The 27,893-nt window shown below is 41.1% G+C and overlaps 1 protein-coding gene across 2 annotated transcripts in view; it reads right to left on the bottom strand.

Moving 5' to 3' along the window:
- Window positions 1-2,339: 2,339 nt before the first annotated feature.
- ppm1e (protein phosphatase, Mg2+/Mn2+ dependent, 1E) overlaps window positions 2,340-27,893 on the bottom strand; it is a 35,250-nt gene continuing 9,696 nt past the window's right edge. The window contains exons 3-8 of one of the 2 annotated variants that reach the window (XM_029518834.1): window positions 13,121-13,263; window positions 11,078-11,277; window positions 10,639-10,827; window positions 9,554-9,697; window positions 8,567-8,660; window positions 2,340-8,283 (exon numbers count right to left, since the gene is read on the bottom strand). In XM_029518834.1, coding sequence (XP_029374694.1) covers window positions 7,346-8,283; window positions 8,567-8,660; window positions 9,554-9,697; window positions 10,639-10,827; window positions 11,078-11,277; window positions 13,121-13,263 — 1,708 coding nt within the window. In that variant the 3' untranslated portion in view covers window positions 2,340-7,345. The remainder of the gene's footprint in view (window positions 8,284-8,566; window positions 8,661-9,553; window positions 9,698-10,638; window positions 10,828-11,077; window positions 11,278-13,120; window positions 13,264-27,893) is intronic. The other variant, XM_029518835.1, reaches the window with a different exon arrangement.

Raw genomic sequence — 27,893 nt, 5'->3', positions numbered from 1 at the left:
TGTCTTTATTTGTATATGATTTAATCTAATATTTGTCTTTGTGAAATTTTGCACAAATTGACCTTCTTGGATTTCAAACAGCATTATGATGTTTTAGATATAAGATAGTAACCTAAATGGAAAAATGACTAATGCTGATGTTTACTAACACTGTCAGATAAAGGTAATGGCCCAAAAAGTGCATTTCCATCTGAAATATGTGGACACCAGGTCCTAGGAGGTTATGTCATTTTGAAAATGACTGTACATAGAGGGTTGAGTGGTAGCAGACTGAAGGTTCACTCATTTTCTCATTTTATATTAAAATCACAACCATTTTTTCCTGAACCTTTCTAAAACTACCCCTGTGGGAAAACCAGGCGCACCAGACGTTCCTACAATGAACACAGACCAGAAAATGGAGGAAAAAAAATAAGGCATCAGCCAAAGACTTGGTCTAATCTTTATATACATGATTATTAGTCACCAGTTACGATACACATATTATATTTACTACAGGAACACAGATAATACAGGTACTCAATGTGTCTTTTACTGTTGTTGTTGTTTTTTTGTTTTTTTCTTTTAAACCTATCCTGCATGTTGACTAAGAGCCAATCATTGGGTTTGTCTTCAGGCCCAGAGGACAAAAAGGAGAGGATGGCTGGCTCAAACCAGCTTCAGTCCTCAATGATCATATCCCCCTCATCAGCACTGGCCACTGGCCTACATTTGAACAGAGTGGATCGAAGTTAATCTAAACTTTTCTACAGACTTAAATCCAAACTCCAGGCAGGCTTTTGCGAATGTACACAGATGTCCAAATTGCTGAGGATTGCCCAACAACTGAAATTTCCACAGCTTTCTTTTAAAGAAATAAATGTCACATTCACTTTCCCACAACAATCCAAATTGATCAGGTTCGGCTTTTAAACTCAAACTGCTTGGCCACACACTTGGCCTCCTTTAAATCACACTGCTGTGATTTAAAGGAGGTCCCTGTTTCACAAGGAAAAGGTGAATTCACTTCTTTTAGGAAGTGCACTGGTCTTCACCACAGGCAGTGTGTTATGAGTCATAATCCTACTCTTCATGGGAAAAGTGAATGGGAAATTGACTTCCCAAACTCCGCATTTATGCTCTGTGACCTTTCAAGTATGGCTGACAGAACTATGTTTTGTTGCATCCTCAGCGGAAGACAAACCCTCAGAGAGCCTTTTATGCAACGTCATTATTGCTTACAGAGAAAAAGAAGAAGCTTTTCTGTGTACACAGACACACAGTGCAGATTCATGGAGGGCCCTATAGTTAGACAGAGATTAAGGGAGAGAAGATCTGAACTTCTGCTTGCTTTGATCATCGGGACAGGGAGATATCCGACTCAAAGGAACCTTAACTGCAGGCAGCAGAGTGTGAGCCTGTGAGAGTTTCTCAAGCTTAGGTAGAGGATTTACCACGAGGAATGACGGTGAACATTTTTACTGTTCACACAGTGACGACTTCTGGCAATTTCCACGGTGACAGCTAACAGCGTTGAACAAATACACTCGGCCTGGGTGAAGGTTTTGGTGACTGCAACCCATGGATCCTGGTCACTGAGCACTTTAGTGGTACATCCTTCCTTGAAGTGCAGAAAGCACAACGTCAGACCTGACGTGGAGCCACGTCGGTGATTTAAGAACCGAAGCAGTGAATCACAGGGGGAAGAGAACTACTGCTGCGATGCTCAGAAGCTCTGAGACATGGCCACAAGTACGACACGCCTCATCAGTTCATACAGAGCAGGTTTCCATGAGAGGACAAAGATGTCACTGTTACAAATCGATACAACAAATCAAAAATGGATTTCGTTTGGTCATGACATCATCTCATCATCACACACCAAAAACAAAGATCTTGTAATAATGACAAATGTGTTATCATGACAAAGCATCTCTTGATAAGACAAAAGGAAATCATGCGATAATAATAAATCATGCGATGGTTTGGACTGAAGAGACTCAATATGTTTTAATCAAATCTTCTATGGGTGGATGGTAACAATTTTTGGTTTTCAATGTTATTCTTGACGGACAGCGAAGGCATTGCCATGAAATGTGTCAGAGAAACGAATGAATTTTAATGTAGGTGACCTTTCAGTCTACTTCAATTCACTTTGTGTGTTAAGTGAAAGTTACCTTCAGGATATGACCTATAACAGCTCAATACTAAATATTATCACTCTTGTGCAACTTGTTTTCTTTTCTTTTTGGCAAAAATGACTTCAGTGTCACTGTGAAGAGAACACATTAATGTGGGGTTTTGAGCAGTTCTATGAAAATTATTAATAATTGTTCCCAGAACTCAGCAGTTGGCTCAAACGAGGACAATATGACCAAAATTGTACAGATTTTTTTGTTTCTTTTTGTTTTTTTGTTTTTTTTTTTGTTCTAGAAACACAATAACTAGATATGGTGTCCACCATATTAATTCACTAAATAAATTTTAACATGTAAACACTCAATTTCTATGCAGAACTGTTACTGTATGATGGCTATGTTGTTATACAGAAGCAAATATCTTATGAGAGTATATTACTAATGAAAATATCAAACTTTTACTAGCTTGTTTATTGAAATGAATGCCTCCAGCTATTCACAGAAAGTTATCTTGTGAAGGATACAGAAATACAGAGTGTCACGTCCATTTATAACAAGAAATGAAACTGTCAGCACCTTTTGATTTTGAACCATCCACTTCCAGCTCTCATGATAACAACTTTACCCTCCTAGCCAACAGGAGGAAATTACAAAATTTAGATAACTGAATGATTAGTTGTTGTTTTATTGGTGAAGAATGGCAGACTTGTTTCATTAGAACAACTTTGATTTCATTCCCAGATTTTCAGAAAGTAAATAAAGAATGACAAGAACCTGACAAAGGTCAGCTCTATAATTAATGTCTTCCATGTAAAGATTCCTGATATCAGTTGAATTGAAATCTTTGTCATTATAACAAGATCCTGTGAAAACGTTAATTCTGAATGTGGCACTTTTGCTTCTCTACAGTTTACTGCCCTGTATGATCTGTGTTGATCTAAACCACAATCTCAACAAGAGAGCGGCTCAAACTGAGGCCCAAATCCGAATCAACCCTCTCTACTCATCTAACACCTGCAGAGCTGGAATAAAAACCTATAAACTACTGATATAATCTGATTGGCAAAATGTTTTTTAAGGCTGATACTGATTTTTAAAAAAAAAATGAAAAAAGAAGAAACAAACAAACCCAAAACAACAGATTGGAGATGCAGTACTTTAAGCTAATAATATATTTTTTTTTTATGGATGTGCGTATTTCCCGAGATTTTTATCCATGAATTGGTGAGCGGGTGAGTTAGTTAGGCCATGAGAGGACACCTTGTAAATCCTCAAGCAGCTGAGTGAGCTGACTGATTCACATCCTCACCTCCACCTCTGCCTGATGGTAGGAGACTGTGACAGTTAAAATCTGATGGGCCTCATGGAGAATGGATTAAAACCATTGATTTACAGGACGGCAGTATTATATGTACACTCCTCCAGCACTCGCTCAACCCACAATTAGTAACCTTAAAACACACACACATCCATGGCTGAGTGAAAAGGTAAAATGACTGATTTTCAGTCAGACTGGTACTTTTCCTGTTTTCTTCAGGTGTCAGTATCAACCAGCGTTTCTAGAGGCGACGCCTGCAGATACTTCCACAAAGGGATCCAATGGCTTTAGTTTGTTGAGCGTCTTGACAGTACATTCCTCTTCACTTGATGCCCCGAAGAACAACCTCCCTCTCAAAAAAAGATCAACCCCCCCCCCAAAAAAAAAAAAAAAGAAATACCACCTCATGTTGACCTACTTCACTGAGGACTTTAAGGGACATGAGGTACATTCTGCTCCACTAACAGTCTGATGTTCGTCACTTCTCAGTCCACAGGAGGGTTACAGGAGGCTCTGAGGTGGGTCCCTGTCTACCGGCGGGACTGAGAGAGGAGGCGATGACCCTCTGTGTCAAAGCTGACGGATAAATCAGCCGACTGGTCCAGGAGAGTGGAGGCCTGAGCGACCCAGTTATCACTATCATCGTGCCATTTGGAAATTTACTGCATCAACCAAAGAATGGAGGATGACAATGTCTGGGAATGTTGGGACATATTCCACTCAAGGTAAAGTTCGGTAAAACCCACCCCTGAATAAAGACTGTCCAATCACAGCTTAGCAACGGCACAGCATAGTGACCATGTGTTTGTTCGCACAAGAAAAAGGCGCCGGGGAAAGGTTAAAGACTTTGTGTGCAAGCTCTTACATAAGCTGCAAATGTACTGTATCATGCTTAGAGTAATATTAACAGCTAAATAACTCCAGTTATTGATCTTTACCTGAGATCTCATTACATCAGTCAACCATGTCAGTTATTCTTCATTTTAAGAGACAGACAATAAAGCAAAACTGTCAAACGCTGCGTTTTTTCCATAAGCTAAGGATCCAAACAGTCAAACAGCAAAGGGTAATAATTGTCTGATTTTTATCTCAGGTGTCAGAAAGTAAGCTGTGTAAGACTGAGCAATGCTCTTCTACAGGGCTCATCATGTCTCCTGCAGAGGAAGCTAACTTTCGGCTTGAGACTTGTAAGATTGGCCCCAGATCTTTAGCTGATACTCCATGCGTTGACTCTTTAAACACTTGAACTGCATCAGCTTCAGAAACTCATTATATCCAGTTTGTGAAAATAAGACATATCATGATATGATATTGACAGTTGTCATTTCAGCTGCAAAAGTAAGGTGTTGATGATCAGCTATGAAGAGCTGCTTTTGAGAAATCGAGGATCGATTGTTGTAAAAAAAAAAAAAAAAAGACCATGAATTTAGTGTAATGTGACCAAAGGCCAGATAAGTGAGTGACTGAGGGGGGTGGAGCTTAGCTAACATCAAATGTGCACACATGGAAAATATAGAAGTAAGAAGGTGAAAGTATGTTAAGGATCTTATAGTGTGAAAGTGACCTATGGATTTTAAGGAGTAGATAGTTTACTGTTATTGAGCAGGGTTAGATATAGTAAAGATATAGTGTAGATATAAGATATAGTGTATTTCACAGAGTTACAAATTGAATGACAGATGTGTTTCCACTGATCAGTTTCGCCAAGCTCGCTGTTGGTTTGCGTCCCATCAGCTTTAGAGGTTGATATGGATATAAAATGGTGCCATTATTGTATCATATTAATCAAGGGGAGGGGTAATATTTGATCATTGCACAGTTGAGTTGAATCGTGATTAGCAATTAGCTTAAAGAGGACTTCAAGAGTTAGGTTATGGTTCTTCAGTCAGGCGTTGGAGAGTGGCAGAAAGACGGAGTATGCTACGACTGAAGCGGAATCAGCAGTGTCAGAGAGTGGGCACATCCAATTAGGAAGGTACTGCGGCAGCGTGAGATCACACTGGGACGGCGATGACTGGCGTGCTGGCTGAATAATGTTGTTGCTGTAACGCAACAATGTTATTTCGAGTAGAAAACTTATCTCATGTTTATTCAAATGACTCCGAATATTAAAGGAGTTTTTGAGAAGACCACATTAGTGTACTTCTGAAAAATGTGCAACTACTCATCTGAAAGCAGAAGCCAGGCCTTTCCATAGCGGTGATATTAACCCACAATTTAATGAGTGAATGTGTGTGTGAGGGGAAAAGGCTTTAGTTCATATGGAAGGCACGTATTCTGCAGCGTTCGACTATCCTGGTCTGACATTGAACGGCTGTGCATTCATCAAGCCTGCTGTTCGAAGGGGGTTAGTGTAAAGGTAAATAAACTTTGCAGTAATAGCAAGTGTAACAAAAACATGAATACCCCTCCCCAAAGAAACCCATTATCCCAGGAGCATCTCCCCCATCTGGAATAATAGACTGCATGAAGCATTTATTCAGGTAAATGACTGCTAATCTTTTATAATCCCATGTTAAGTGCTTTTATCTGTAGACAAATAGTTGCTGGATAATGGCTGGGTCATTGACTTCATATTAGAGGGCAGAACATCATGTGCAGTTAGTCCCAGAAACCAGCAGCGACAATGTTCCAGCCTCCTCTATGAACTTTATTCATTCACCACCGAAGCATCGCTGAGAGGACAAAGAGGCGGGCTCGGCCATCAGAGCTTAACATAATGCTCAGTCGCTTGACAGTCCAGACAGTCTTAAGATGAAAGATAACGGATGGCTTTTATCATTTCGCCCTGTATTTATACGCAGGCAACATAAAATAGGAGGAAAGGGAAAGGCTAAACGTGAGTGATCAGATATGCAACTTTTTTTCACTTGCTGGTGAGGCGAAAATGCTGTCCGTCCTCTTTGATGCAGAGAAAAATATTGAAAAATGCATCAAGGGGGCCGTTTAGGTGATGATACACAAAAGTTACGTGTGTGCTATTTTTAGGTTTGTTATGGGACCTATTTCCTCCATTGAAGGGAAAACTTAATGTACCTCCGCTCTCATACTTGGGATGCCATTTAAAGTTTATGATAACAGTTTGGCTAATTAAGACATAATTTGCCAGGTTCCTAAATCTTGAATTTAATTTTTGATGTTCTTCTGATTCATGCTCACAGTGACACATTCAGCTGCAACACGAGGGTGTAAAGTTAAAATTCACATTGTTTTGGCCAAGTCGTGTATCTCCTCACTTCTGTAGGTTTAAAAATTGATAGATTTCGTCTTCCTGGTTGTCCTGAAGAGGAATAACAAAACTCTTCTTTCCCTGCAATAATCCATATCTTCTGTCTAAAGAAACTGCCAAGATTGTGGAGCGACTAAGCATCTAAGTAAACTTTAACAAGCGTTCGGATGAATGAAAATGAACCGCACTTTTTTCCTCTACACTGTCTCATTCATCCTTGTTGAAGAAGTGAAGTCACACAGCTCAACGTGGGTGTGACGTTTTCGTCTTTCACTGAAACGTGTTTGAATCTATATTTGCCCCCTCGTGTTGTTTTCAGATAAGCATCGGTTTCATTTCACATTCAGTCTGAACGCATCTGCACCTCCAGTTCTAACTTTGTGGTGACTGACTGATGATCACGGTGGCAAAGATGCAGTTTCAGGCATTTCTTCCAGCACTAAGGAGCAGGCCTTGTGCTCAGAGGGCCAGCTTACATCTGAAAACAATTCGGCTTAGTACAGAGGGCACCACTCTTCTGACAGAGACTCAATAATCACGTAACAACTGCAGGAGCCACAACTACCTACTATCAAAGAAAGACGTGTTGTTGAAGGCAGAGGTGGGTGGGTGGGCTGGGGGGAGCAGGAGTGGGAGCAGGACTCAATAAATGGAGGAGTTGGTTTGGTTTGGGTCACTTCTTCAGATGGTGGCATCATAGGGCAACTGAGCCACCGCCACTCCAGGCTTCCGGTTGGAGTAGCGCTGCACGTTGGGCAGCAGGTGGCCAGATGTTGACAGGCCTAGCAGCTCCCTGGATCTGCCTGGCCACCTCCGGCTCCATGCGCGACTACCGTAACCAGGTCTGCGGCTTCGTCTCACTGCCTGGCCTAACAGCATGGCTGTCTGTGGCCAGAGTGGGTCCGTGAAGCTAGAGATGCTGGCCTCCTGAAAAGGGATACAGGACCTGCGCCTCAGTGGGCGTTCTTCTTGGTAGATGTGGGGGGGTGTGAAGAGGTTGGGGCTAACGTTGGAGCAGGGCAGCCATGAGCCCCGGATCAGGGAGATGCGGCCCTCCAGCGACGGCCCCAGCAAGCTGAGACTAGTTCTGTCCGTGAACGAGTCCGTTCGGTCTTCATAGCCGAGGTCAGCAGGGGCAGAGCACTGCTGTAGGGGCCACCCTCCGCGACCCTTCCCCCCAATGTCCGCAGTGCTGCCTCCCTCACCACCATCCCGCTCTGCCCTAACTACCTCGTCTTCCTCCTCCTCTTCCTCTTGCTCCTCCTCTTCCACCTCGGCTTCCTCCTCCTCCTCCTCCACCTCTCCCTCCACCACTCCCTCTTCCTCGTCCTCGGTGCTCGTAGGTGGTGGGGAGCGTGGATCCCGCAAGAAGACCACTATCACAGTGATATTATCACTAGATCCCGCGTCACGGGCAGAGGCCACCAGCTTGTGCGCCACCATCGAGGTGTCTCCGGCGTTCTCCTGGAGATGATCACTCACTACCCGCACCGCCTCATCTGGACCCACTGTATCCCAGAAGCCATCACAGGCCAGAATCAAGTAGTCTTCTGAACCGTCCAGTGGGAAGATGTTATGGTCTGCATCACCACAGATGTAGGGTTTATGCTCTGAGTCCCCTGTTAACACAGGCAACAGATTAGCCAGCAGTCAAAGAGGCAAAAGCTTTCACCCTGCAACAAAACTTGAAGAAGTTAAAGAAGTGAACTGTTAGTCAGCAGTCAAACCGGTTTTAAGTTTTCTGGGCAAACAATAATGAATAGTGTGCCAAGTTTTCGTATTCTATTCATTTAGTTTTTCAGATACTTAAATTTCCATGAACCCTTTTTGTCCAGAAAAAACACGAATAACAAGAATAAATATCACCGTGTATGAATATAGCATGCTGATTTGGTAGTTTACCTATTGCTCTGGACACAGACAGACTGCCATTGACCCTCCATGTGCCGAACCAGATCACACAGCCGCCCAAAGCCTCGATTCTCTGTTTCTCATCCTATGCAGAGACACAGAGCACAATGGGCTTTAGTGGTTGGTCATCATACTGATGATTTTCACATAATGCACAACTAGATCCTGCATAATACAACCCAGTGCAATCCGTCTGCCTCCCTTTTACACCTAAATGCAGGTGGTGATGCCACAGACCGTCAACTAAAAATGTGAATGTGATTTTTGTGCCATAACAAAACAACCAAACAAGAGCATCAAATCATTGCTTCAAGTTGAAATAATAAAAAAAAAAGAAGAAAAATTTATACCACGTCATTGTCATTATGGAAAACCAGGCGTGTTTATTCATAAGTTCACTGCTGATATGATTTATTTGACAGTTGATTTAAAAAAAAAAAGCCACATTCAATTCTCCCATCCTGCAAACAGCAGAAATGATTGTATGATGTTCCATTAAAACTGACCAAGATAAATACATAGAAAAGTCCAGGACTTATTTCCACTGTGATCTTCTTGAAATGTCAGGAAAAAACTTTTCCCCGAATGGCTGCTTATTAGATTTTCTTTATTTAGAAATAACAGACGTTTTCAATGAGAATCCAGGGGATACTGGAAATACACCAAAATTTCCAACAACCTGATGTGAAAGGGAAGTCCCTGATTTTAAACATGACTTTATCTACGTGGAATAAATGAAAGTTTTATTTTGGCCTGGTTCTGCTACTAATCCGTATTTGTTTAACTGAACCTGTTTTTATGTGGTGATCAGATAAATTCAAGACAAACTACTGTTCTTTGGAAATGCATGTTGCAAATTTTGTGAATATGAAAATGACACTATATAATGTTTAAAAAATACCAGCCGCAGCCGTAATTCTTCATCTTAATCCAGTATGCATATGGTGTATAGCCGTGGGTGAATGTGTAAATGTTCACCTCTCTGTCTGGTTTATGTGGTTTCATCAGCTCCACAACTTGTCCTCTCCTGACCAGGATGACCTGGGAATCTCCCAGCCAGGCCACATGCAAAGTCTGTCCCCGGAGGAAGGTCACCACACCTGTGGTGCCACAGCGCAGGTTCTGCCAAAAACAGATACTCATTACAAGCATCCAGCGCGCAGCAAGCAGCAGCTGCATCATCGTTCACACAAGAATTTTTTACTGGATCAAGGTTGTAATTTTGCTAAAACCTTGACCTTAACCGCATCTCCAAGACTCTCAACTGATCATCACCTCTGAACATTGTTGGGCTGCGTTAGAAAACATCTGTGTGGGCACAAGAGAGGAAGCTCCAAATAATTATTGAATCTTAAGTCCAGGAGGAGCAATGAGGATTCTAACCTGAGTGTGCAACAGCGGACGCTTGGAAAGTAGTGTAATAGAGGGTGTAAAGTTAAGGTTCACATTCACAAAGCAACAAAATGTGTTTTTGGGGGCTCTGAGCTATCCAGCCCTTATATAACAGGAGTGAGTGCAATGTCTGTTTCCTAAGCAGGATGTTGTTTCCAGTGTGATTTATCAGATTTATCTTCGCCGGCAGTCATTATCTTTGTGTGGCATCAAAAACCATGAGACTGTAACTAAAAGCAGCTGAAATTACTTTCCTTTGTCTGTGGTAAAGATCTCAGACAAGCACATCTAACTGGTAGAAGACCTGACAGTGGACCCCAAACACACAGCTGATCTGTCCTGGAAACACCTTGTGATCCCTCAGATGTAGCTGGACTATTTTGCTGCCGCTGCTTGCATTATTTTACTCAACCTGCTACCACCATGATCTGACCAGGTAGGCAGCTCAAAATAGACGGATGAATGTAGCTGTGCGTGTATTATGTAGTACTATGTATGTAGTACAGTGCTGACAACAGCAAATGCAGCAGATGTAGCAGTAAGCGAATAATAGTAGGATTAGTAAATAAATGTGACTTTATTATCAAGAGAGATTATGACAGTTTAAAACAGGTCAGTGCTTTACTGCATAATAACATTAAAAGGCTATGGCTCTTTGCCAATGTAGTTACCTCCCGTGAGGCTTTCTTCACAAAGCGTTCATCAGTGAGTTTGAAGGCCCTGCGGAGTGCGTCGCCGGGGTCCTGTCTTAAGGACTCCTGACGAGCTAAGTTGACGTGAAGGTGATTGGCGGCATAAATGGCAGCATCCACACCACCGTGACCATCAAACACAGCAAAGAAAGCCTGTTCTTCCTGATCCTGAAAGACATTACATGTCAGTCATCGGACGGCTCCTTCCACCGAAACTACTCCATCTTTGCAAAATAGTTGCTGATTGTAAATTGTGACTTTGATGCACTGATAGCCCAAAAAAAATGAAAAAAAGACAAATTTAACAATGTTGGATGGGAGATTGAAACCATCAGAAATTCAGTCCGCTACATTGTAAAGGCAGCCTGTCATGCTGCCATCTGCTCACGAAGCGCAGGGAGTGTGACGTTGTGTCTACCTGAACATTGAACAGCGTGTTGAAGTCAGGGATGATGACGTGCTTGTCCTCCATCTTACGCCTCATGTTCTTGATGGCGTGGATGGAAGTTTCATAGTATGGCTGTGGACGGCAGCGGAAGGGAAACTCCTTCAGCCAGAGGACGCACATCTCAAACAGTCTGTTAAACACCAGCCGGGCCAGCTTCACAGCTTCCATTTCTAACACACACACACACACAGACACACAGACACACACACTTTTACATGTCAGATACGTACAAAAAAATGATTTCATTTTACTTCAGCTGTAACTCAGGTCAATCTACCACCCAAAGTTTCTGCTTAATTTTTCTGCTGTGTCAAAAATTGAACTGTAAAAAGTCCCCATTCCCAAAGGAAATTATGACATTGTGAATAGTAAAAGCCCCAAGGACGTGTTATACTTCTACAGAGAGGCAGATGAAACAAACCCGCATTGAGACATTGCACTGGGTTACAGAAGTGAGTGGAGCAGAAACTGTGCCCGGAGGTGCAATTTAGGCTGCAGCTCTCAGTAATAACCAAGACGCAGACTGTGAGTCCATGGGTGTGACCTACTAATGTTAGCTGCAGGTATAATAGTCTATCCTGTCTTGCTGTTGTCTTGTCTCTTGCTCTGCTCTCAAGGTAAGTGAGTCAGAGAAGAACCAGCTGGAGCTAGAGTGTCCCATTTCCTCCATTCACTCTCACCCCTCCACCTTGTGAAAGTACGGAAACACGAAACAGTGTGGCCCACTACAAAACTTCACAGTGTCAACTGGCTGCCCAGTCCTTCCCCTGTAATGCACCAAATGGAGATATATCAGAGCTGAATCTGAGATAAACAGTGACCCACAACATCCTACAAACAGCTGAAGCAAGAAAAAACAGCAAGTGTGCGGTGAGGCAGCATCGAACAAAAAGTGATCAGCTGCTACACAGCACAAAAACCCTTAAGTTTGAGAGGGCATGTGAGCTTTAACAGTTGATTGGAATCAACACATGTTGCAGAACCAGTTGAAAATCTAAGGAGAAAATGATGAAGAGCTGAAAAATAGGTTAACTGTGACACGACATGTCAGATGTCAGAGTTTTTGGTTGCATTTACAAATGCAGATGAAGTCAAGTTGTTGGCTAATCCTCCGGAGTCTGTCTATGAATTTGTAAATCCACGGACTAGATTTACATATTTACTGCAACACAACTTGATTTGTATTAGCAAGAAACATTTACAATATATAATCCATATCTGAAAACCATTTAAATCATGTGGAATAAAAGTCATGTTAAATGTAAATAGACTGATGTGTAATCCAGTATGTTTCATAATGTTTGTTGTTGTATGTTTTTTTTTTTATTGTCACGGAGTAATTGAACATTTCAATAGGTCATTTGCATTCACTTACTCTTCATTCATTTAAAAAAAAAAAAAAATCAGACCACTGCATACTGCTGAACATTTGTTGGTAACAATTTTCAACAGTGGATTAATACACATTGAGTGTACTTGTGGGTATTTCCAGCATGGCAGGAAGCGTTAAAATAAACTTTTCATTATGATGAGTGACCTCTTTCAGATTACATATAATCCTTTGATCAATTGCAAAAATACAGATTAGAGCCACTTTAAAAGATGACTGCTGACTATAATACCCACACTGTATTTTACACAAAAACTTTCACCAATTGAGCATTATCTAAGTCTTCAGTCTAAAACCCCTTCATGTTCAGTGTTGTTGGTGTATTTACAAAGCAAACGAATAGCCCTGGTTTACCACTGTAATGAAAACATCATGACCATTTTAATGGAACTCCGTTGGCCCATGTTGGATGTGGTATATCCTGGTTTATGCTTTCTGCCCTCTGGTGGTCAAATACCACCTAATGCAGCTTTGTGGGGAGAACTGGGACAAAGCCCTGGTGGTTACATGCATGTGTATGTATGTGTGTGGGATGAAGTGAGATAGAGACCTCATTTTTCTGTACCTCTATGTGAGTGAGTGAAAGGGAGGGTGCAGTCCCATGGGCCCCCCCCACCCCCCACCCCCAACTGCCGAGGACTCACGTGGTAGTGGGTCAGCTCCATCTTCTACAGCTTTAATAAGGTGGTGGATGGAAAGGTCAGCCTTCAGGACGCTGTCTGCTGTGGCTCTGGCCAAGGCTGCAGCCAGGGAGCACGGACAGTTACTGTGGTAAACAGAGACGGCACAGTAAGGAAGGGGACAGAAATTAAAATCATATTGCAATAATCAGCTGTGGAAATAATCAGAGTGCTCTATGTAGATATACTGCAGGTCCACAAAACACAAAGGTATTTGGCCGTAAACCGGAGCACATCCAAATATAATTTTCACCAGGTGACGGTAACAGAAGATCAGGGTGTTACTGACATTATTTCTATGCAAATTTTATTGAAAGCCATCAAGTATTTATCAAAGAATTTTCCTTGCACCACAAATGTGAACTGAAGTCAATGGGATACATCATTTGGGATCAACTGACCTTTGACTCTCCTGTGTTTCTAAATTAAAAATCAGAGGATCCCCAGAGTCAGTGGGCTTCGTCTTCTGGAGACCATCAATATCTGCACTAAATGTTATTGCAATCCATCAAATAGCTGTCAAGCTATTTCAGCCAGGACTGAACAGCTGATCGATGAAAACTGCCTTGGTCAATATTTGCAGAATGGCTAGAAAAGAAAATCAGCAAATGCCTGATCCAGTTTTAAGTAGAAGTATTTGCTGCTAGAATATTAAAATACTGAAACAGCTCTGTTTGAATGTAGAAGTAGATCATCGCATCTGTCCAGAGCTGTGTGGGATCTGTGTTAAAGGAGGAGCGTGTCCTCTAAAGGTTAAGGTGCAGTAAGAAGAAGGAGGAGGGAGAGTAGGTAGAGAAGGGGGGGGGGGGTCGTTTGAAGGACTGAAGTCCTTCTGTACATGACTCACTAAGATAAATAGGCCACCTCCAGATGCAGGTAACCATGGTAACCCAACTTCTGGCTGCTCTTCATCACACTCAAATTAAGTTACACCTGAGCTGAACTGATGTTAGAATAATGGCATCTTGATTCGGGAAGGGGGGCCAAAGTGCCGCGGAAGATTATTATTACAAATCCGTCAGCTTTAAAATTCCTTGACAAAGGCGTTTGGATGTTCTGCAGCCTGTCCAATCATCGACTCTTCATATCTGTCCAATGGCAGAAGATTTACCTGCTAAAGTTAATACTTTGGTTCTGGCCTCCGTCCATTTATTCAACCGTGTAACCCATAACGATTCAGAATGGAGCTGTGTACCGGCCAAATCCTCACAGACATTCTCTGAAATGTTCAGTGCAACAATAAGTTGTTAGATAATGAGATGCTGCGCACTTGAAACTGTTTAATTTGCACTAATGAACGAACTGGGGTTGGCTGAGTACAACACAGGGACATCGTCAACAATTAAATACCCGAACTAAATGTGAAAGCACCTCTGTGACTTTTATGTTCAATGACATGGGCTCAATCAATGAAAAGCCAAATGCTGGTTTATTTCAGAGGATTGTGAGGATTTCAAATTCAGCTTCTGGCTTTATTATCCAAGTGCAGTGGCTCTAACCCTGTGTGTATTATTTTGCACTTGTACTTGTGCAGCACTTTATTAAACAACACCATCAAACCTTGTGTGTAATTGTAGAGAAGCTCTGACATGACCCGGGTTTCATAAATCCTCCATGTTTCTCTTCCCAGGGCAAAAATAGCAAAAGTTCAAATACATAAAATAAAGCTATCACCCAAACATTATGTCAAAACACAGTCTTGCTTTGCGTTTAGGAATGTCAGCAATAAACTGAGGGTCACTGTAGTCTCTGCCCCCGAATACGTCTTAATTCTGTCAGTCGGTGCCTCTCCATGCCACCAACACATTACAAATGATGATCATAGTTACATGAATTGCTCATTACGCCTGGAAACTGGACTGATGTATCCACATTTTCTCTAAACAGGTTCAATCTCTGCTCTTTTAAACAATGAAGTCAGTCAGACAGTAAGACCCAATTTAATGCTATTAAAACAAACTGAGACAACCAAAGTTGATCAGAGATTTATTAAAATAATGATAAATAGATGGTGCTTGTATATTTATCTTTGACGTAGAAAAGGTCAAAGGTTTGGCTTCCTGCTGGTTAGCTGTTTTTAATGAATACAAAGTAAACCTCCACCTGTACGTTAGCGCACAGTGGGAAGTGGCAGGCTGCTGCCTAAGGCACGCTCAGGTAGGGGAAGCGCAGAAGAAGCACCCATGGCAGACTTCAGGTGACACCTCTCTGGATCTGCTTGTTGCCTTCAGTTGGCGTCAACATGTCTCCCGGCAGCGCTGTCAGAGTCATCTTTGATTTCTCTGGTGCCTTTCGCCCAATAGAAGAGAAGCTGCATGCTGCAGGAGGCCTTAACAATCTCCTGACATCCTGACACACCGACAAACCACAGGCTGCGAAACTGCAGGGATTTACATCGGCGACTGTCAGTACAACTGTCATCTGCAGAGGCTGTAGCAGTGGAGGATAGGAACACAAAAACCTGGTGGACTACTACGTGGTGTATTGTGGCAAGACCAACAGCTGTTAAAGAAGGACAAAGACCACGAAACAAAACACAACCCTTGAAGACCGGGGAGGAGGGGAGAGGTACGGGTGTGTCGAAATTTGTTCCGACAACAGACTCCACAGGAAAAGCAATGCAGCGGCTTGTTGACAAGAAGGGACAGAACAGATTCGGCTTCTTGAACTATCCAAAAAATGTCTGTAAAGGTTTAAACCGATTCTTTCGTCTGCTATTTTATTATCAGGAATATTTGTATCCAGTCCTGCAATTCCTCTCCTCTCTTAGAAAGTACTTTTTCATCCGGTCCTTGATTTTGTTCTCGAACTGGGTCAAGGGCTACAACCGTCAGGGACAGAGTAGTTAAAGCATGGCCCCATAAAACAGTAACCATAGCAACCTCTTGTGTAAACGTCTCCTTGAAAATGTGGCAGCTGTATTGGTGAAATATCTTGCTCCCCTTCTTAAAAGGCTCTGTCAAGGCGTTATGTAACAAATCTGCATGAAGTGAATTTTCACAGGACAACCTTGTGCTTTTCACCGGGAAACGTTTTCTACAGACCATCTGATACAGATGAAGCAGCTGTTTGTTTCCCCATCTCATGTACTGGAAAGGACTTCTGCAGTCTCTCTAAATCGGCCAGATAAGGCACACAGCACGAGGATATGAGCATTGTTTTAATGTATCCCTTAGGGTTCAGCCTTTAAGTGCATTTCTGATCTGTTATGAAGCGTCCAGACCTCTCAGATGGTCTGGGACAGATCTGGTTACTGTTTTCAGAGGTCTGCTACAACTCTCATCTTGTTTTAATCAGGGCCCGAAACAATTCTAGCTGCCACTAGATTATATTTTGGTGTATTAACAAAGACTGTTTGTTCAGACTTTGCACTACATGTTCTTGTTCTATATTATCACCCTCTAATATTCTACTTTGTTTCCATGACCTCTTTTAAAAAATATTTAAGTATCTTTTCTAGGGTCTTGCATATTGTGTAAGCTATTGGTTTGACCCCATGTATGAGGGAGTTTGTCTGAGGGCATCTCATGGTCTAAAAAGTATGATCATATTTGATATTGTTTTATTGTAACTATCAATAAAATAATTGTCTGAGCAGCATTTTCCTGGTTAAACTGGTCCAATTTATTGATTCGTTGAGACCAGAGGCTCCGGAGATTCACCAGATAAAAAATAAGAAAAAACAAAAAACAACAAACATAAAACTGTGTTTTATGCTTTTAAAAAAAAAAAAAAAAAAAAAAACTTTTTCGAGGGAAACATCTCAAATCACAGTTTTTTACAAAAACGAAACAAATCCAAGAGTTGGCCGGTTTGATAAAATGTTGTGGTTTCTATGAACAGTTTATGCTTTTTTTTTTAAATGATAATGATGTTTAATGATGCAATGGCATCTCATGTCAGATGAACGTGGAGGTAATTCTATTTCCCAGTTAAATGCTCTGAAGGGGACCATGGAAGTACAATACTCAGTTACACTTCACCTGCGAAAAACAACGTAAATGAGAGTGAAAAGAGATAAAAGACAAAATGAAAACAGAGAGACCAAAGAAGATGGAGATCAGCACTGACAGTATTTGGGTTTGCTCCTCATCAGTGTCCTCCCTCCATGTTTCCATTCATAGAAACCCCCCCCCCCCCCCCCCCCCGCCCGCTCTCTCTCTCCTTGCTCACTCTTTCCAGAACTGACAGCCTGGTGGGGGTGGATGCTGAGCTGAGGAGCTCTGATTGGCTGCAGGTCACACAGGACAACGCACGGTGCACCAATGACAGCTTCCGGTGGCTTGTGCATCACAGTGAGGTCATGTGGAGCGGAGGAGGATTAAAGAGCTTAATCTCACTTCACACCATCACACTGCAACAGCACAGCTCACAAAAAAAAATGACCAGCGCTGGTTACATTGGCGGTCCAAAGTGTTAATTCGTAGTAAAGCACACAAGATGTTCCTTTTGCACAGAAGTGTGCTTTTCTTCTGCCTGTCGCTTTTGAAATGAACAAATAAAGCACATTTACATATATACATCTACATACAAGTCTTCTGCTGCAGTTTGATAAAAGCTGAATAACAGCAGCATTTCAGCTGATATTTCTGACATGGCTTATTCTTTGCATTGTTAAGGTTGAAAATGATGATTTGGGATGACTGCACAGCGCCAATTATACGTGATCTGCAGGTATTAAGTGATAAATATTTAGCATTTTAAACCTGCAAATTCCACTTTTGTTGACTGGAGCATTTTACTTTGATCACACTGCTGCTTTCGAGAGGGAGCAGGGAGCAGGTGTTATTTGTCCAAAGGAAATAAACTGGTGTGTATGAGCAGTCAATAAAAGAAAACAATACCTGAAGTGACTTCTGGATTTTGCTGTTTTCACCTCTGATTAAAAGGTCTGGAATTGTTTCACAGGAGTAACATGAGTCTTCTGGAGCTTTTAGATGTGCTAAAGCTTCACACTCCCTTTTTGAGAGTTGCAAAAACTAATCTCTACAAATGACACATTTTTCTTTTAGTGATTGCTGTTCTAAATATTTTTCTATTTTTGTCTTTGTTGTGTGTTTTGACACTTTGTCCAAATTCAAGTTTTATTCCTTTTGACGTCACATGATTTACCATTGGTGGTGTGGCGGTAACAGCATGTTCTCCTGCCGCCTGTGTGGATTCATCCCCCAAAAGATACATGTTGAGGTTAATGCACAAAGGAGGAGTTGGAATGGTTGTGTGTCTTTGTTTTGTCTATATATCAGTCCAACCAGTCCAGGGTGTGCATTGCCCCATGTCAGCATACCGAGGACTCTATTGTCTCTGGGCATAACTCTAAGCTCTACTGGTTATCTCTGCTAAACCACACCTAAACTCCTGCAACAAGGGGGTTGCAGCAAAAAACACTGTTCCAATGTAAGTGAGCCACTAACAAAATCTGAAACTCCAAAAGGATGGTGCGGATAAAAACAAATAAAAACCTTTGGTCATGTAGAAACTGAGGCTGGAATGAGAACTGGTACTGGAAAGCATTACTAGTGCTTGTAGTACTCTCCCACTCTCATGTGTGAAAATGTGGTGGGAAGAACAGTAGGAACACCTTTATAAAAAAATAAAAAATAAAAATCCCTGTTCCCAGAGTCCAAGGTGATGCCTTCAAATGCCTTCAAACCAAAAGAAAAAATGTCGACTACAACACAATGGAAGACTTGCTTTATCGTTCATGATGGCTATTAACATAACCCCCACCTTAGTGTTGGTGCAGTTTAGAGCTGAAAATGTGGATATGCTGTAGTCAGCGGTGATTACTGTGGTCTTTACTTCAGTGTGGTGTAGGATTTATTGTCTCGTGTGGTCTCTGCTGTGTTTAGCTACAATCACGCAGGGAGCTTTGACGGGCTGCTCACTGTGATAAAACTGGAGAGATCTGAGTGTATGTGTTAGTGGATGACTCATGCATGCAGCCATGTTTTTCTTTTTTCTTTTTGTTGTGTTTTGTGTGATTTATTTTTTTATTTTTATTTTTATTTATTTTATTTTATTTATTATTTTTTTTTTACAATTGCTTTATGCAAGCTGGTTCCTTCCTACAGAATTAGCCCCAGAGTCATGCAACAAGGTTGTCTCCATAGCAACACAGAAGCAAGTGACTGACAGTCAATGGTGTCAGTCGTCCTGCTGCCAAACCCGCAGAACGAGCTCCCACTTCATTATTCTAAATATTGAGCCTTTTCTGGGCCAAGTGGAGGTGAGAATGGAGCGCCACTGGGACTATTGATATGTTCTGCTCCCTCGTACCAGGAATTCCTCACTATCAAACCTGGAAGACTGCAGAGCCTTTTCTGGGAACAGAGAGAGAGAAAATCCTCTGGCTATTTCCAGCCTCACATTGGGTTTTATGTTTTATCCAATTTTCCAAGACACGATCAAAAAGAAATTCTGATTTGTTGTGTTTCTAACCACTACTGTTATGTGAACACAGTACTCTCAAGAGGGCATAACAGGATTACATAATACAATAGAGAGCCAGTAACCCTTAAATCATGGCAATTCACTGCTGCCTCTCCCTTAAGATGGCTTTCAACTGGCTTTGATTAATTCATTTGTCTCCCCGGTCCACACACACCATGTGGCACTTCAGTCTTTTGCCGGGCTTTCTGGCATCTAATAGTGAGTGGCAGGGATTCACTGATGCTGCTTCCCAACTACTGGAAATAAGCCTTTATTACATCTATTACAATTCAGCCAAGGGTAAAACCTTCTGTTCTTTCTTGTCCATTCAGGCCTTTATGTTTCAATTACAAATTAAAATGCGGCCCGTGGACAGAAATGGATCCAACATTACTACATTTTACTGGAAATGTTCTTTGACCTTTCACATCCCTCCGACATCTATACATGTACAAATGTCAAGTACTGAATCATTTTAGAGTAATAACAATTAAATTTAAACTGTACATTCAATGGCAATTACAATTTTGGAAACAATATGTTCCTCACTGTCAGCAAGACCAGTGACTCTCTCTGACTCTCACCTCCAAACCATTTCCCTCCTGATGAAGACTTAACTTTCAAATATTACCTAATTTTATCAGACAGCGAGGCCACAACATGACAGTGCGTGTCAGGCCAAATGATCTCTTACATTTTCTATTGTTTAAAAATAATGACCTGATGGTAGCCTGCTTTACTGGCATCTTGCTGTGCGAACCGTTAATAAATTCAGAAGGAAAATTTTTCACTAGCTAATAAATCATGTGGGCCATTTTCACATAGTTTGTGTGCAAACATTGGGCTCACCCCTGATGGTGGTATGTTGGCAGCATGTTATTTTTTTTAATTGTTCCTGAGGTTACAGAAATGAATATGGAGCGCATTCTGCACTAGTCCAGGAACACACTACGCTGTAGTGAAGGTTGATTTAACCTCATGCATCAGGTTTTCAACAAAAAGGCATTTCCAATAAAGACTAGATCTCTTGTTTGTAACTACATAAGCACAACATCGTCTTTGCACCGTTGATCTAAATTGCTCAATACTGCCCCCAAAAGAAGTGAAAGAAGTGGTATATATTTTTCACTTCTGATCTCACAAGACTGACAGTTGAGGTTTGTGAGGCTAAACCAAGTGTATGCACAGCTTTATAAACCCAGAAGAGAGCCCCATGAATATTTCTGTGTGCATACAGAGTTTTATGCATCTCGCTGCAAGATGGTGTACGTGGGATTGACTCAAAATAAACTACACTGTGTGTCTGTGTCTGTGGTGATGAAGAAACCTGTCATCCAGCGCAACAATGTTGATCACTTTGGACAACAATGGAGTCTATCGCACACAGAGAAATCAGGCTTTGGCATCACAAATAATACATTCAGTAGCATTTTCAATTGTTGCGTTCGCTCTTTTCATTGGATTTGTGGACAGCGAAAATATATACTGTAGATTATCATGAGACTTTCTTTCAGAATAACAGCACCTGAAATGTTTTCGTCCGGTATCTGCTGCAGACTCAGTAGAGCTGTAGCTGTTGATGCTAACAGAATCACCGTTTCATTCTCAACGCTGTATCTGAGAGTGCAATGACCATAACCATGGTACTTTTTAGTGCGTGATTGTTGACAAAAAAGTGATTGTGTACAGATGTACTGTCTCACTGACAAGATCCTGCACGGTGAACAGTAAAATCCGAAGGGTGTGAGTAGCCACCAGCTGAAGACGAGCAGATGCAAACAAAAAACACAGTGTTTTGCCCTCTCAGCAGTTCTACCTCAAGTGCACCCCTGGATGTTTTTCTGAGCTCTGCTGACGTAACACAGAGCACTTCAAATAGTGTGGAAGTGATGGAGCGACTGTGACTGCAGACGTCACAGAGTGCTGCTCTATGCATTTGGTATGCCGTGTTCCACTTACAACAAAGTGCACAATGTTGGCTGCAGAGAGGTGTGTCTAATCCGTCATAAAATTAGAAAAGCCTCTACAGCTACAGAACTCCCATAACAGCCTTCAGTACATCTGGGACTGTCTACTGTTTCAACAGGACATTGCGGCGACTGGAGACTTAAAGGTAACACGCTCCCTTGCATGTGTCATGTGTCTGAAATGGCTGTGTATCTGGTGAAATGTAGTAAAATTTCCAGATTAAGCCTCCAGCTCTCTCAGCCTCCACAGAAACACCAGAGAACCTTCAGTAAATTCCCTCCTGAGGTTTTTGAGCAGACTTTGAACAAGGCCTTAAGGCAGTATTATGTAATCTACCAGCTGTATCACTGGTGGATTGGTGAGAATCTATAGAGGAGTCACATCATGTCCTGGCTCGAACTAGAAGCACCTTTAAGTTCACATAACAACAAAAACACTTGTTCTTCAGCGGTGTCATAACTGGTTTACCAACACTGCAGAATGGGAGGACAGATCCAATATGATTTACTGCTACAGTTGAGGCCAAACACGGTACCATGGGAGTCAAAGTCAACTAATCCAAACATGTTCGTTGGGTACTGAGGCCGGCACCTTCCAGCTTTCAGCAAAGAAGCAAATACATTTTAACATTATATTTTAGAAACATTTCGATCTTGTCATGACTTTTTTGTACTGGTGATGTTATCGGGAGAGTTTCAAGCAGTAGAAGTGCACAGAGTGTGAATGGCCTAACAATGCCAAAGGTGGAAATGAACTGCATTTTTACAAATATTCTTTGGGTAGTATATTCTGTTGCATATTTGGACCAGAACAGTCTATAAAAAGTGTATCATCATAGAAAATAAATTCAAGGATCAGTTGAGCTCTTTGTTGATATTTCTTGGGGTTTGATGACCCCCCCCCAAAAAAAAAAAAAAATAAATCTTCTGCCTGTTCTTCCTTTTGATTAACAAAAACAGCCCGTGTGTTTTCTTAGTAAATGACCCGTCATCATTTGTCATGTCTCTGATAATCTTTTACGCCCTGCTCACGAAAGTCAAAGATTGCTTTCAAGGCTGTCAAAAGGAACAGGCCTCAACACGCTGACTTGATCTTCTGACCATCTGTTTTTACAGAGTATTAAACTGCTTAGAGGATGAAATGCTGGTGATTTTGAACTGCATACTGGCATGGCACAATGGCACAGAACAGCAGCTGTTGTGAGACCTCGCCTAAATAAATTCAACGTCCACCCAGTGGCACTCAAGAAATTTAACCCTAACATAATAATTCAAATCATAGAAATCAGATAATTTCTTACTTAACCTTTTCAAAGCAACAGTTTTTATGCTCATCTCCTAAATGAATTTACTTTTTCACAAAACAGCATTATTTTGATCTCAAAAAACGAACACACGAAACATCAGCTTTAGGGTTAATGAGAAATCAATATAATTGATAACTCATTTTTATTCTCATTATTGACACAAGATTAATTATAGTTACGTACCTTTTTAGTGTGTAAAGTATCAGACAAAAGTGGAAAAAATATCTGTGACAGTTAGTCTGAAAAACCAAGACCTTCAGTTAACAGTGAAATACGACACTGTCTCCGTCTCCTCCAATTAGAGCTTTGATCTACAAGAGAAAATTTGTCCTAATATGTTCATTGCACAACTTGCTGTTATACTGACATTTTGGAGCTTTAAAGATCATTTCAGGCCTTTGACAAAATATTAAATAACATCAACATGTGCCCCAGGACACTGTGATGGTAATTTTAGAACAAATTACTTGATTAATAAGAACAGCCAAAACAATGAATCAACAATGAACTCAGCTGTTTCCATAAAAATCAGGATAAACCCATAAAAGTTCGTGCTGATATTCACAGGATGTTTCATAGCAAAAACCCCTCATGTATTCAGTGAGCTTCTGTGGTGGGATCATTAAATCATGAAAGAGCCTGTGATTAAATGTACAGACGGACGATGAACGTTTTCCCATCAGATCACAAACCCTGAAAACTAAAGTGAAAACACTCACAATCTGTAATATAAATCAAATTTTCATATAAGAGGTTGTGCTGCAGCAATTATATAATTAATGATTGATTCGATGATTGACAGATCATGCAATTCTGGCTCCAAAAACTTGTGATCAGTGTTTTGCACCATTTTTCCATATTTTCTGTGCCGCTGTCTTTTCTTGAGCACCACACCATTTTTTGGCTGTACGTACAGCTAAATATTCAATATTTTATCAATTTCTCACCTAAAATACTGCAAAAATAGAAATAAATAATGTATGAAGGTGGGATTTAAGATTTAGCACATTCAACCACACAACCATTACTTTCATACTGAACAGGGTAATTTAGGTCTACATTATTGTTCCATATACAGCATTAGATAATATACGAATATATGAATAAAATGTTTTTAAATTAAGTTTGGTAATCATGAAGTCCTTCCAACTACATGATATGAAACCTTTTTTGACTTGACCTTTTCTTTTATTCTTTTTTTTGGTGGATCACAGATAAATTAATCACTCTATGTGTTGCTGCCTTGCAGTCATGTGGCCCACAGCCCTGACTTGCCCTTGTTTCTACCGCTCAGCAGCTCAAAAACACACTTTTCAAGGTCAGACAGGAAGAGATACTGGTCTATAATGTGATCCTAACTGTTTTGTATTCAGCTCATCTGCCACAAACATATGACTCATCATTGAATTATGGCCTTGTGAGAACAAATATACGCCCTGCACTTAGCAGACAGGAAAGGCTTCTGCAAAAGAGTAACCATAATGCGCTGAATGGAAAAGGAGGACACTGCACACTTTTGAAGGTCACTGCACTTCCAAAAATGGGACCTCTCCAGAGTTGAAATTAATTAAGGCGCCTCTTTTAGAGACATCAATGTGAGCCACTGCTGGAAAGACTAGTGATTCTTCTTTCTTTACAGTCCAGTGTTAGAGAGACATGATGCGAAGGAGAAAAGCCATGTTAAGATTCCTGAATAGAAGAATGTGGCGTGCCAAATACTGTATTGAAGTTTGGCAAACCCTCCCCTCCCCTGAAGCAGCAGGACGTCGGCTTTACTACAGCCGATAAGCCAAACGTGTTGTTGCACTGAGACAACGGGGCAGTTAAGGTTTACGACTGCCTGGGTTGTTCATCTTTTGCATGCAAGGCGGATTAAAGTGCAGTGCAGGCATTTAAAAACTTATTTTGGGCCATTCTACTTTGGCAGTCCCTGTAAGTTTTTCTATTCTTAGAATTAGTAGCTGTCTCAAAAAAATTTTGCAAGTTCATCACCAAGCTTCACAAGTTGTCTATCTTTCCTTCTGCTGAAGTTAGCATGCTAACCAGTTTCCTGTCTCTTCACTTTTCAGTGCGAAGTCTCTGTAGCCTCAGAGGGCATTTTAATCCCTTGTCTTGTAAACTTCATGATGGCTGAAGTTTCTTCTTCTCTTGTCAAATTATATTGATTGACCATCAAGCACTATCAGTTTCTCCTCAGATGAAAGGCTGGTGACAGCTGCAGTGCTGCAATTACTCCCATTAAGTTAGAGGAATCACGGGAGACAGATTCCCCAGAGCAAAATAACTTTTAGTGTCTAGTGTAGTTCCTCAAACAGCCAGTCCTGTACATTCTGAAATGAGGATCACTGATATAATGATCACACTGGATAAAAAAATAAATAAATAAAAATCCAGCCTCGGAACAAATATGTTTTTATAAAGATGAAGAGGTGAAATAATTATTTTGGGGAATGAAAACTTTGAGCACCTTTTTGAAGCAGCGCTATGGGCAGCATGGTATGACAACAGGGCTGTAGTTTGAAGTCTCTGTCCTGTTTGTGTAGAGTTTGCATATTCTCTGTGTATTTGCATTGCTTCCCTCTGGGCACTCTGCTTTCCTCCCACGGCTTTGGTGAACAGGAGACTGTAAAATACTCCTGACTGACGGTTTATCTCAGTACTGTGATGGACTGTTCCTCATTGTTTTCCTGCCTTAAAAAAACAAAAAAAAACAAAAACAGTCTTATTGAGGGGCTTTAGATTGAAATTGAAAGATGCATTAGTCATTGAGACATGCAGCATCCATCCAGTTATTATGATTTCAATTTCATCCTGACTATCCTCAGAATCCCTAGCTGCTAGTTTAGCCAAAACACATCACTGCCCTCTTATCCGTGGCTTAACTTGACAAATATGACAAACTGTAGGTGTCAGACACAACCATGAATTAACCAAAAGCATGATGTTTGACCAAAAGAAGACATAGGAAGGACTAATCAGAGTGAATCATGGCGCTCTGAGGAGCACTCCAATGACGGCCGTTTTGCATTTTAATTCGCTGCATTAATATAGATGCTGCAAATTAAAGTCACTGTCACTGTCACTGTCAAAGTCATTTTTTATTTCCTGCCTTCTTCTTCTTTGTCAAAGCCTACATTACCCACAGTTCAACTTTCTGGGCCTTCTGGTTGTTTTGGTTGTCACTTATGTTCGTTTCAAACTTCAGCCAATGCTAACTTAACTCAGAGGTAGTTCATTTGATGTTATAGATGGACTTATTGATTAACACATTTTATTGTTATTATTAATATATTATATTATATATTATATATAGATTATAATATTTTTTATTAAGGAAATAAAAAATATCGTAAATATTGCTAAAGAAAAAGAAAAATACTTTTAAATCATTAGATCAAAAACCAATTCTCACACACTGATGGATGTATTAGCTATAATCAAAGACTCAGATGGTGTGTAATGCATCAGACAATAATGAAAAATGGTTGGTACGATGAGTCCAAAACCCTGGATGTCCAGTTTACTGACATGTTACAGAGAAAAACTTGTCAGCGTTTGGCATTTCAGCTTCAAAATGATCAATCACTGAAAAAGCTGAGAACAAATATCTCCTCTTACTTGATCATTTAGAGTAGGAAACAGTTGCATTTTCTTCAATCTTTCATGAAGTGATATAAAGTTCAATGTGGTTCACTTAGAAAGACATTGCCGACTAATCAATCATCATCATCAATCTTCTGATATTTTTTTATCAACAAAAGGAAAGTAGTTTGAAGGGTTTCATTGCATGAAACATGGTGCTGCCGTTGCAAAGGCCACATTAGTGCAATTACTGTAGGCTCAACAATTGCCAGTGATGGTGGAGGCAGTAACTGAGGCTGCCCTCTCTGGTAATCCCAGTGAGACACTCTGATTAAAGGATTACCCCGACAACTAATTTCAAAGGGATAGACTAGACCAGAGCGAGGAAGCATGGAGGAGAGGAAGTTATGTTGGTGACTGCACTGAGAAAAAACCTCCATCACATAGATGCATGTAAAACACCCCAAACATGTTGAAGATAAACACTTTCAAAATGTTTCCAGCACTGATGTTTTGCAGGTTCTGCCAGGTCTGCCTTTTCTAAGGCAGGATGCCTCAAAAGTCACAGAAAAACCCCTTTTCTTGAGAAACCAGGTTGACAGAACCTCACGCAGCTTTTCAGAGGCGCTCTAGAAAGCCATTCAGTTACTTCCCAGAAGCCTCAGAGGATGTATATCTCCAGGGGGATCAAATCTCCTGGCTTCATAATGCTCTGATTAAACAGTGAAAAGCCAGTAGACAGACAGATGGTAGCGTGAAAAACTAGGCCTTTCAAAAATTCTGTGCCGGAGCACATGTTGACTTTCATTTAAGGCTTGGCCTGCTCACAGTAATGCTTCGCCCTGGGAAGAGGCAGCAATGACGGCCGTTATGGATACATGACATGTTGTTTCATGTACGTTGAATATGAGGAGAGCTGTATTCATTCTCTTTGAAACTAGTTCAGCCCAAAAGGAGGTCACTTCATTCTGAGATAGTGCATGTGGGACTTCAATGGATGGTCTGATTATACAGCTGTGAAGTGACAAAACCGTCTACCATTTGCTAAATGCAGATGAAATCCATTTTGAGTTCTGGACTGCAGCTTTGTTGTGGATGGTCGCTGTGGTGGTATACTCGCTACATTCCTGTATGGCATAACAGTACCTTTGTATTGACGCGTCTCCTATGGCTCTGACCTTTGATGTTCTAATTAAAGCAAAAAGACGAGCATATTGTCAAACAGGCTCAAGAGGCTGCTGCACGAACACAGCCTCATCCTGCTTGTTGAAAGCTACTGTTCCTCTTTCACGAAATGAAAAGCTTGAGGTGTCCTACTATGAACCACAATGTGGGGGACATTTATTGTATGCCATTTTCCTACCGTCTCTCCCTTCATTTCCTACCATCTTTGCACTGTTGTTTCTAAAGTATCTCGTAAAATATTTC

The sequence above is a fragment of the Echeneis naucrates genome, chromosome 14, assembly GCF_900963305.1.
Source record: "Echeneis naucrates chromosome 14, fEcheNa1.1, whole genome shotgun sequence".
Taxonomy (NCBI): domain Eukaryota; kingdom Metazoa; phylum Chordata; class Actinopteri; order Carangiformes; family Echeneidae; genus Echeneis; species Echeneis naucrates.
Note: the sequence above shows the minus strand (reverse complement) of the source record. Positions and strands in the feature narration are given on the sequence as shown.